At 47.7% G+C, this 12191-nt stretch overlaps 1 protein-coding gene across 1 annotated transcript; it reads right to left on the bottom strand.

Moving 5' to 3' along the window:
- Positions 1 to 309: 309 nt before the first annotated feature.
- Positions 310 to 8610, bottom strand: LOC102742906 (keratin, type II cytoskeletal 2 oral). The gene is made up of 9 exons (XM_081810537.1): positions 8023 to 8610; positions 6699 to 6919; positions 5228 to 5288; positions 4459 to 4554; positions 3682 to 3846; positions 3455 to 3580; positions 2599 to 2819; positions 1243 to 1277; positions 310 to 832 (listed from the first exon to the last, which is right to left on the bottom strand). Exons 1-9 carry the CDS (start codon positions 8608 to 8610, stop codon positions 528 to 530), a joined length of 1818 nt encoding a protein of 605 aa, XP_081666663.1. The 3' UTR covers positions 310 to 527.
- Between the last annotated feature and the right edge of the window lie 3581 nt (positions 8611 to 12191).

Genomic DNA, 12191 nt, shown 5'->3' with positions numbered 1-12191 from the left:
TTGAGAAAAGAAAGTGCAACATAATCATCACCAGAGGATCCACAGCTGGGGGAATTAAAGAGGCAGAGGTAAGTCAGGACATGATGCCCAGATGTGGGGAGGGCACCCTGAGAACCAACATTCTGGAGAACTTGACCATTCACCCTCTAGCATCCTCAGCGGGGCTGAAACATACCTGCTTCAGACTATCAACTCCCAGTGAGAGAGGGAGATGGGCCAGGGTGGGAACCGGCCAGGCTGGGAAGGCCCACAGTACTTTGGGCTCAGGTATTTCTACCATCGTCAGGGGCATCATCATCTGGGATAAGCAGCTGGACCTCCCTGGCCTAGGAGAGATCTTGGGGATGGAGGAGCCAAGAAGTTCAGCCCCTTTTCCAGGGAACTTGAAGAAAAGCGAGGTTGAGGTTGGCATTTGTCAATGCCAAGCAGAGCGGGAAGTGCTGTGGGCAGGCTGAGAGGGATGCAGATGGGCATGGACACTTAACCTCAGAGGATCACTTGGAGCAGAGCTGGCTCGCGCTGGTGCTCTAGGAGAAGCGGATGCTGGTGCTGCCTCCACTGCCAGACTTATAGCTGCTGCCTCCCGAGGTCTGGATGCCGCCAGAGCTGGAGCCAATTCCACTCTGATTCACAGAGCTGCTGCCTCGGCTGCTGAGCCTGCCCCCACTGCTGCCGCTGCTGACCCCGTAGCTGCTGCTGGTGCTGCCGCTGCTGACCCCTCCGTGGGCACCACCGCCGCCCCTGTAGCCACTGCTACTGCTGCCGCCGCCGACGACCCCTCCACGGCTTCCCCCAGAGCCGCTGCTTGTCCTGGTGACCTTGCTGACCACCGCTGTGGAGAACAGGCACTCAATTCAGGCAAAGGCTTTGGTCTGGATCACAACTCTACCCTGCTTGGCTGTGCAAATTTGAGAAAGATGCTTGACTTCTCTGAGGCTTCAGCTGGTAAATGACAAGAGTGAGCCTGGCCCTCTGGTGTCCCCCAAGAACAAGAGCCAGCAGCATCCACAGAAATTTCTGGTTCTCCAACCTAGGGAACTCCCCAAGACCACAGGCATTTTAGCTTTGGCCTTAGAGTTTCCCTGCTTATGCTAGCGGGGTAGTGTGTGGCCATGGCCTGAGACCCTAGCACTGTTTGGGGGCCTGGCCTCCTTGCATGGGTCAAGCTCTCCTGCTGTAGGTCAGGCAGTGAGGATGTTTCTTTTTGCAACCCAGGGAGAAAGTTTTTGAAGGGCTACTTACAAATGCTCACAGCGCTCTGACACTCTCCGGACATCCTAAAAAGGAAGAGAAGGAAACGTGGATTATTTCAGCCATGAGTCATTAGCCACAAAGCTGAGGGTCCATAACCTTGGGAGCCGCACCCCCGTATTTGCCCTACTAGGGGTAACCCCCGGGGAAGAAAGGTTATTCCAAGTGTCTATCTCCATGGCCCCATCTCCCCAGGGAAAGAGGTTACTTTGGGGGAGTTGAAGTGTTCAGGAGCTTCACCAGTCACCCTCCATCTCTCCATCTGCCCATCCTCTTTCTTTTAGTTTCCAGTTTCCATCTGTTCCAAGCCAACTGCTCAACACCCAACTCCCAGTTGGTTAGCCCTTCGGTGGTTCAGATGGGTAAAATGTGAGACAAGCTGACACTCAACACATGAGGAGTTTGAAAATGTCCTGCCCACACAACCCATCTTCCTATGCCTCGTTCTTGTTCATGGAGCAGGCATGTCCACATATCTGAACAGACATGGAGCATGTCTGCTCACCTTGCCAATGTGGGCCCCACTGTTGTCGACCACTCCATCTTTATCCCACAATTCCCAGTACACATAGCACCATCATCATCCCCGCTCCTTTTCATAGAGACTTATAAAAAATCCTAATGTTTCCTTCTCAGACCTGAGTTCTGCTTCCTCCATCAGATTGGGAGCTGCCTGAGGACAGAGGCTCAATGCAGGATGCATGGAGCAGCTAGTCAGCAGAAAGATTTCTCAATCCTTAACAGTCCTTTGGCATTTGATATCCCCTCACTAAACCCTTATCTGCTACTTGATACTGTGCTCTTTTTCCAGAGTATGTGTGCATCAGCCACTTTCCCTATGGACTCAGCCTCAGAGATGGAGGGCTGCAGGACTGTCTATACTGTGCTGTCCAATATGGTAACTACTAGCCACATGAAGCTAGCTAAATTTATTAAAATTAAATTAAGTGTAAAACTCAGTTCCTCAGTTGCACTAGTCACATTTCAAGTACTCAAGTGGCTAAGAGCTACTGTATTGGACAGCACGTAGAACATTTCTGTCATCTCAGAAAGTTCAGTGGACAGCACTATAGCTTTTTTTATAACCCCAAAGCACTTTTCCTTACTCTTGCCCATAAGGAGGATCAACAGAGCTATGTAATACAACATTGTTGGCCACAGTAAATCAGAGAATTGGATGATCTTGATTGACAAAAAAATGGGGGTGCTTGAATCCTAAATTCTGTCCTTCAGGAGATTCCTTACCCGTTGTCTGGGTTGTCCTCTCCAATCATCTTGCTCTCTTTCTTTTTTGTCACAGGTACTCTAAAATCCTATCTGGAGAATGCTGACTCCACAGCACCTCACCTGCACTCCTCGCCCTCCAGCAGCTTGTGATAGGTGGCAATTTCCATGTCCAGGGCCAGCTTCACGTTCATCAACTCCTGGTACTCTTTCAGCAGCTGGGCCAGGTCATCCTTGGCCTTCTGTAGAGCAGTCTGCAAACCTTGGAGCTTGGCATTGGCATCCTTGAGGGCCATCTCCCCACGCTGCTCAGCTTCAGCAATGGCCGCCTGCAGGTTTGCATTCTAGGGCAGGGAGAGGTAGGAAACCATTTAGCATAGTGACCAAGAAACAAACAGCTGATCTTTCCTGAAAGTTCTCCTTCCCATTCCACATCCCTCCACCCCCTACCTTAGAAATGGCAATGGTACATACCCAGAAAATAGAAGTCCATTTTACAATTGGTCAATTTATCTTTGGCCCATTGAAATTAACTCATGTCTCATCAAGAAAAGGAACACTGATTTGCTGGTAAAGGTAGTAGTGGTCTAGTAACTGGTTCTTTTTTGCAAGACTTTAAAAACTCCCTTGCCTAATTAATCACTTTATTCCAGTGATACAAATTAGCCATTGAGGTTATGTGAAGTGCATGATAAATAGTTCACTGAAGGCAGATCCTACTGAAACTGAGTGTTTAAGGCCCTCCCTACAGTTGCAAGATTTGCTGGGAAAGCCAGAATAAGCAACCATCTCTCCTTAGGGAGCTTTCCAAGAAGCTCAGATCTGAGAAGGAATCTCTGGAGAATGGACTCTCCCAGCTATCCCACATGTGACACCATGAAAGGACAGAGAAAGCATGTGGCAGAGGCACAGTTGTTGCTTCTCTTTCTCTCCAGGGCCCAGAAGACCCCTAGGATCTCTCCATTAGATCCAGACCCACCTGCTTCTTAACATTCTTAATCTCGGCCCGCAGCCTCTGGATCACCCTGTTGAGCTCCATGATCTCATTCTTAGTGTTCTTCAGGTCATCCCCATGGCTGCCAGCAGTGGTCTGCAGTTCCCCAAGCTGACAGAGGAGAAACCAATCAACATGGTTTTGCAGTGTTAGAACATTCTTGGTCAGCAAGACCTAAACCTAGAGTATGGGGGCAAGGAGAAGGCTCCCACCTTGGTCTGGTACAATGCCTCAGCTTCTGCCTTGCTCCTCTGGGTGATGTCCTCATACTGGGCCTTGACCTCGGCAATGATGCTGTCCAGGTCCAGGCAGCGGTTGTTGTCCATGGATAGGACCACAGACGTATCACTGACAAGACTCTGCATCTGAGACAGCTCCTATGGGGAACATGGATGTTCATTTTCATGACCATCCCTTGGCCCCAGAAGATGCTGGGAATGAAGAAGTCTAAGAATCTTCTGCCAGCGGAGATATCCCAATAATGGGGCCAGGAATGGGACAGTTAGAAAAATAAGCTTGCATTTCAGGCCTGGCTATAGCCTAAAGGATCCTATCTGGAGAATGCTGACCCCACAGCACCTCACCTGCTATAGGCTATAGCCTAAAGTTAAAGGAAAAAGTAAATGTGCAAATATAATCAGGTTGTCAGCCTGAGAGTATCAGCCAGTGAGCCCGACTGTGTGGGTTTCCGTGGGACTACAGTAGGGAGGAGTACTGTGAAGGAGCTAGCCACGATACTGGTATAGGAGCCAGAGGGAAGGTGTAGAACAAAATGGATGAGGACAGAGGGGAAAACAAAGAAGACAGAAAGGTACCCTGGCCCTATGGCCCAGGGATACAGCCTGGGAGAGCTAAGTTAGCATTTCCTAGGTGGGGCATAGCTGGTGTGGGGAGTGTTCTTCCACTTGACTATCCCCTAAAGTCCTACTTGGGAAGCATGCAGACAAGAAGGCTCTGGAGCTTGGCAAACCAAGGAATCAAGGAATCACCATCTCATAGAGGGTCCTCAAGAAATTCAGTTCATCTGTCAGGCTGTCCACCTTGGCCTGCAGCTCCACCTTGTCCATGTATGCTGCATCCACATCCTACAGGGTGCAAAGGCAGGAAATTAGAAACCCAAAAGAATGACCCACTGTACCCCAACCACCCACAGCTCTTTCCTAAGCCTTCGTCTCTCCTCTTTGTCCTTCCCCTGTCCTCCTCCAAATTTTCACTCCTCACTTTCCCTTCTAAAAGAAAATCAAAGTGATTTTCTTCCCTTTAGTTGCCTTGACCAATTAAACCCCAATCCTTGAACAAAATATAAACCATATTAGCCAGGCATTGGAGTAAGGGTAAAAAAAATCACATTTATCTAACATGTGACTTTGGGGTTTGGGTACTATATAACCAACCTTCTGAATGGAAATGAGGATATTCTTCTCACTACCTCATCTTTATGATGACTGGTTAAGTAAGCTGCAAGCATTGGATGATTGTTATTATTAATAACATCCAGGGTACACTTGTAGGCTGAAAACCTTGATCAATGCTACACATAAAACCTTCATTATTAGTTCACATTACTAATCAATTCATTAATCATAGTAACACTGTAAGATGTCTTCCTCACCAATAATGTATTTAGAGCAGCTTCCTTCATTTCCAAAAATGTAGGGAGAAATGTAAACCCCACACAGAGCATAGAGTCCCTATGCCCCAGAGCAGCTGACTCCATGGGGTTAGTGCCCAGAAATAGAACCTTCCCAGCTCTCTTACCTTTTTGAGCCCCACAAACTCATTCTCAGCTGCATTGCGCTTGTTAATCTCATCTTCATACCTGGGACAGAAAGAAGCACACATTTGGACAGTGACATTTCAGAAGTTAAAAAAAAAAATGAGGATTCCCAAGCACTCATGCAGAATCCCCTCACCCAGAGACAGGACCAGCTTCATGGGCATGTGACCCATGCAGTTACACAGGGCCCTGGGTAGAGAAGGTCCTCACATTCATTCAGTCTAATGCTCTGCTGGTACCATCTTAAAATTCTTAATAATTTTTTAACAAGGGCCCTGCATTTTCATTTTGCACTGAGCTGCCAGAATTATGTAGCCAGTCTGGCTTAGAGGTCTTTCAGAGCTCAGGCCACTGCCTCACTCTTCTCTCCCCATGTCCGGGTGACAGGCTGAAGTATGGGTAGGCAAGGTGGGAGAAGACTTCAAGGAGCCTGACTACTTGCCTGGCTCTGATAGACATCACAAAGTGCAGCATGTGTATATGAGACCCAGAGAGGTATTTGCTCAGACCGGGTTTTCTGCCTCTGTTCTGTTTCTCTTTCCATTAATTAGAGTTGCTTAGGAATTTGGGTTAAGAAGAAACTCATGTCTTCTGAATGCATCAAGGTTATGAGATTCCTGCTTATTAATGACTATAATCTTATAATGACTATAATCTCCCACCAAGGGTCTAGATCTCATGAAGACTGAAAAATGGAATGGTTCCAGGAGAAGAGGTTTCTGAGCAATGTCAATCTGAGTTGACTCTCTGAGCTCAGCACAGAGCCTGGGTGCCCGCCAGGTTTATGCAGTTGGACCAGAATGGGGCCTCCCCAGAGCAGGTGTGCCCACCCCTGCATGTTCTGACCCTGGGGATATCTGGAGCTCCCTCCCCACTTCGAGAGGCCCAATTTGCCTCTCACAGACCTCAGAGTGTATCAACTACAACCCCAAACATGCAGAAGAAGGCAGATTGATGCTCCAGAGACAGGGTATTGGGCACATTGAAAGAGTGCTTTACAAAGTGTGGCCCTAGACCATCTGCCAGGAACTCCTGGCAACTATGGGGCACTCAGATCCCTGGGACCTGCCCCACACCTACAAATTCAGAATATCCAGGACCAGAGCACAGGAATATGCATTTCTGACAAGCTTCCAAAGTGATTCCTATGTATAGTAAGTGTGGAGGGCAGGCTCTCCATCCCAAAGGGCTTTTAACTCTGGGTAGATTCTCTCATCCACCTAAGCTAGTATAGGAGGGGATCCCTGTAGCCTGAGAAATCTGTCATAATCAGCCACCTTGAAGTCTCAATCCCCACCCTCTCACCCCCTTCCGCTTGATCATGCCTCACTCAACAAGTCCATCCAAGAGTATTGACTGAAGGTACAGTCTGGAACAGTTAAAATCTCAAGTTGGGGCTACACCTCCCTGCTAATCCCCCTGAAGAGGAAACTCCCCAGTTGAGGCCCTCACTTCTTTTTGAAGTCTTCCACAAGGTCCTGCATGTTCTTCAGCTCTCCTTCCAGGTTCCTTCTCTCCCCCAGAGCCAAATCCAACTGCCTGCGCAGGAAGCTAATGTAGGATTCAAAGAAAGGCTCCAAGTTGTTGGGTCCTGAGCCAGATCCTGTGGTCTGCTGCTGGAGCAGCTCCCACTTGGTCTCCAGGACTTTGTTCTGCTGTTCCAGGAACCGCACCTATATCAGGTAAAAAAGAAAAGGAATCAGCCTCTTGAGTTGGGCAAGTGGGGCCACACATCCCAAAGAGTGGAAATGTGGAAATGAACCCAGTTCTCCAATCTGCAATAGCCTCTGGGTTGTTTGTTGTTTTTTTTTTAACTGAGAAGAATGAGAATTTAGACAAGGGAGAGCTATAATGTGTTGTTTATACCTACTATTTTCACTTATTCTATCTCATTTAATCCTCACAATCACCTATTAAGGAGGTGTTATTATCCCCTTTGTGGATAAGGAAATGGAGTCTCAAACAATTTAAGTTGCCCAAACTGACCTGGCTACTAAGTGACCAAGCTAAGAGTCACAGCCATCACTGTCCTAGTCTATGCGGATCCCTCAGAACACAAGTACAGGAGATCAGCATAAATAAAGTTATTTATAATTATTTTTTAAGTGAAAATTTTACCTTTACCTTCCTACAGGCAGTGAAAACAGTCAACAGGGTCTAAATTTTCCTAGGTTGTTTCACATTTTCCCTAGTTGTTTCCCCTTTCAGTTACTCAGCTTATAGCTCACCTGGGTTTAACTTCAAACCCCAGGCTCATTCCCCCAGACCCAGCACACCCTTCCCTGCCCCAGCATAGACAGCTCAAATTAATATTGGCTAAAACGCAGCACCATTCAGAAGGTAAATCAGTTGCCGACACTCATCACTGAGAGGCAGTCCCAAGATTCTTACTAATGCAAGTTTGATTACCAGCTAGTTTAGATTATCAAGAAGTTGTTTTTCAAGAGAAATTGAATGTTAGCTATAATAATTTCATGGCTAATGCCCTGTTCTTCAAAGGAGAACAAGCATGTTTGGACCCTCACTTCATTTGCCCTAGTCCTATCCCTAGAAGGAAATCAAGAGCTAGAATCCTTTCCCTGTTTCACAGCTGGGAAAAATAGGACCTTAAGAGCAAAAGAGGCATGTCTGCTATCCTGAAGGCAGAACCAAGGCAGAACCAGGAGAAGAAGCCAATACCCCTGCCTATAAGCCTGGCAGATCCCACTGGTATCGTCACATGCCAACACCCTGGGCAGCCAAAACCCTCCATGGCACCTCTGAGCTTTGCCCTCACCTTGTCAATGAAGGAGGCAAACTTGTTGTTGAGGGTCTTGATCTGCTCCCGCTCCTCGGTCTTTACTTGCCCAATCTGGGGGTCGATCTCCACATTGAGGGGCTGCAGGAGGCTCTGGTTGACAGTCACTTCCTGGATTCCCCCGGGGAAACCACCAGGACCAAAGCCCCCAGCCCCTCCAAAGCCACCAGCTCCACCAAAGCCACCAGCCCCTCCAAAGCCACCAGCTCCTCCAAAGCCACCAGTTCCTCCAAAGCCACCTCCCATTCCTCTGCCACCACCAAAGCCACCACCAAAGCCACCTCCATAGCCACCCCCAAAGCCACTGCCACAGCTGCCATGCCCTCCCCCAAAGCCACCAGCCTGGGAGCCACCAGCCACGCTGATGGAGATGCTCTTGTTGCCACCCAGGCTGTAGAGGCTGCGACTGCCAAAGCCGCCCGCTCCACCCCGGAACCCACAGGCCCCTCCGCCGGCTCCCCCGGAGCGGGCCACACAGCTCATCCGGCTGCTGCGGGAGACCACAGCAGAGCGGCCCGAGAAGCCCTGGCTGCCGCCACCAGCTGTCTTGCAGACTTGTCTGTTCATGGTGAGAGAGCTTGGAGGTCAGCTAGCAATCACTTAGCAAGAGCTGAGAGGGGTGAAGGCAGAGGATGGGGACAAAGAGGAGGCTGGCCCTTATATACCAAGGAGCTAGGCTTGGCATAAGGAAAGGCAAGCAATTAGCTGAGAGTCATCTTGGGTTTGGTTTGCCTCCCAGGCAATAAGTTACTTCTAGACTTGCAACACACCTCAAAACTAATCCTTTGGACCAAAATGACTTTGCTTTTTTAGCTTAATCACCCAAACTTGCCACAGTTGACAAAAGATTGGAGCTCTCCTCCCTTCTTCCCTGTGATTTCCTCAGGGGGCTTTGGGAACTCAGACAGCATCTGATCCAGCAGCATGAATTGGGTTTTGACACCAGCAGATTAGGAGCCACGGAGCTCCATGACACAGGGGTAAGAACCAGACAACTTCTTCCATGTGAGCTGGATCCTTCCCTGCAATGCCAGAGTACCACAACCCAGAGACATATCATCTGTGCCCACCTCTACAGAGAAATGTACAGAGGAGGGCTTGGGGTGGGGGAATGGGGAGGCAGAGGTCCACTCTGACACCACCTCAGCCAAGGGCATCCATTCGAGCCAGCCTGTCATTTGAGCTGAGCAGTGCTGTTCATGGGAAACAAAAAGAGATAAAATGTCTGACCTGGGGAAAAGTGAGGGTCATATATGAAGCAAACAAGTATGAAGCTTGGGAAGTTGAAAGGGACATATACAGGAAAGAGTCTCCATCTTTGACCCACCATCCTTGACCACCATCCTTGACCCACAGTAGGTGATTTCTGGATCCAGAAGCAAGAGAGCACCAAATGTAGGGACCCTCCAGTTGGCTGGTGGAGTAAGCTGAAACATCCCATTCATCTCAGGATAAGAGTGTGTGCTGTGTCATATCTGATGGCCTTAGGATCTGACAACCGACAACCCCTCCACCACTTGATCTGGGTTAGATACCCCGCCTTGTTTTCCCACCACACCCTGTACTTTTCCCACTATGTCTTAAAGTAAACTTGTATGTTTATTTGTCAGCCCCTGAGCTCATCAAGGGAAAGGATTGAGTCCTACTCATTCTGAATTGCCAACTTCTTGCATAGGGTAAGCACTGACATGTGTTAACTGACCCATAACCAGTGTCTAAGAATATAAATATCTAGACCCAGGTCTCACCCCAGTCTTATGGAATGAAAATCTTCAGAGGAAGGGCTTGAGAGTCTATATTTTTAACAAGCCCTTCAGGTAATCCTTATGATCAGAAAAGTTTGGGAAGCCCTTGTCTAGACTATGGGTATTTCATCAGGGCCCAGGGATTTAGGGGGAGGGAGGATGGAGGACACTTGGTGGTGGAGTGGGTACACTGATACAATACTGTTCTAACTTCTGACAGCTCAACTATCCCCCATCCCCATGCCAACCCACCTCCACACCCAACCACACCACACATGGCAAGAATATGTTCTCAGGTTATTATACACATTCAGGACTCTACAAAATATGACAGAGCAAGAGGAGGTGATTCTAGACTCCCCAAGAAATAGGTGGTTGGTGTATCTCCAGATTTTCAATCAAGTCAGCAGTGAGCACTCTGCCTTTATGGGGTGGTTTCCAGACAAGGCATCTAGGGCAGGATCTTCAGAAGATCCTGAAGTCAAGCAATTTTAACTGCTCTGCAGCTAATTCTCAATTTTCTGATCTGCAAGTTTGTCTAGAGCCAATCTGCCTGGTTAGAATCCCAGCTCCACTACTCACTAGCTCTTTGACCTTTGGACAAGTTATTTAACTTTTATGTGCCTTGGTTTCCTCAACTATAATAGCAGGTACTTCATGGGCTGTTGTGAGCAGTAAGTTAAATAAATATACAATGTGTAGTGTGATTTTTGACACCTACTAAGAGACTGTACACTGAGCTATTGCTAGTACTCTATCTGGGGACATGGGGGAAGGAAATAAGTTTAGCCTTGGCTGTTCTCAAAACAACTTTGCACCCTGAGCAACCCACCAAAGGATGGTAACAAAAGAAAGCTGACTGAGGGTGAAGAGTAAGAAACCCAAGTCAGGATAGTAGAGAGCAAGACCTCTGCTGGGAGGGATTTGGGTTGGTGACCTTGGGCTGTGATTAAACACACTAAGTCTGTGCTCTAATCTGTCAAATCCTTTCCTACCTCAGTGGTTTGTAGTGAGTTTCACAGGATATAACATAAGTGAAAGTCCCTTGAAAATTATAAAATGCCACACAAGAGTAAGGTAATTGTGGTCTAACAGAAAGCCTGTCATCGTGAACTTCAGAAGACCTGGTTCAATTCCCTTGTCTCCCTTGCACTAATTAGTGACCTTGGACAAGGTACTTGACTTCTTTGAGCCTTTCTTTCCTTATTTGTAAAATGAGCATTCTACCCCACTTGCAGGATTGTTTTGAGATTTAAATAGGGTCCAGAAACAAATGTTTGGATTTTTAAATCAACATTATCTATCCATAAACAATCCATGAAGGGAATCTGTGTTGGGTTCTTCTTTGAGACATTTACTCCCCCCATCAATTGAATGTCAGTCCCTCTTGGTGAGGTCTTTATTCACATTCTTTGGAATCCCCTTAAAAGCAGTAGATCAAATGCCTCCCTGGGAAGAAAGCTGAGCCAGACTCACCTGAAGCCCCGGGTGAGAGCCCAAAGCAAACAAGAACAGGCATCAGTGTCTCTGATTCCCTTCCCCTCCCTTGGCTCCAGTGCTGAAGCAGTGGGTGGCAGTCTCCTAAGTGTGGCTCATCTCTGCCACCCTGGCATATGCTGGAGAAGAGGGATAGAGAGAGGCAATGGGCAGGTCACAAAAGCACAGGTTTGGGTTGGGTTGCCTAATCCACATCTCCTGAGCCTGCCAAAGCATCACCTTATTTAGCCGGTTGAGATTGTTTTCTCAGCAGTTGACTGAAGCTGCTGGAAACAGCCAGAGTTAGCATCCTCGGCAATATTTCTCTTATTCACTGCAGGATCTTTTAGAGCAGTGGCGTCTAAATGGGCTGCCTGCTGCCAACAGTATGAGTTCCTCTAATCCCTCACCTGCCAGAACCTTCTGTGTAGAGGTTGCCAAGAGGCTGAGTGCTCAGGACCCTTATTTCCTAGGGGGAATTGTCACCAAGCAGAGTTATTCCTTCTAACCAAATTGTTCCCTGGTGTTCAACTGCAGTGAGAAGAGAATGCCTGAGAGTTGCCCATCACATAATTGGGAGTGGAGGAACAAATCGTGAGATAGCAGTCACCACCTCTAGGTCAAAGGGAACAGACATCCTTCGCCACCTGGGAGCTGAGGATGAAAGGGTGATAGTTACATGCCCTTTGTACATGTGGATTCACAGATCCAATTTTCAAGATTATCATTAATTTGTCCTCCAAAAAAAAGAAATAAATAGTCATTCTGGATATGCTGCCCCTGGACTAAGAATTATCATCATGTTCTACTTTCTACCATGTTAAAATAAAAACTTACATTGGACACTACACAGTGTATGAAGCATCATTCGAGTAACGTCTTCTTTCATTAAGATACACATTTTTTGAAATAGGCGATGGGGATGAA

Source organism: Leptonychotes weddellii, unplaced genomic scaffold (assembly GCF_054177405.1).
Source record: "Leptonychotes weddellii isolate Sample4059 unplaced genomic scaffold, ASM5417740v2 HiC_scaffold_2842, whole genome shotgun sequence".
Taxonomy (NCBI): Eukaryota; Metazoa; Chordata; class Mammalia; order Carnivora; family Phocidae; genus Leptonychotes; species Leptonychotes weddellii.
The sequence above is the reverse complement of the archived record's forward strand: the minus strand, read 5'-3'. Positions and strand labels throughout refer to the sequence as shown.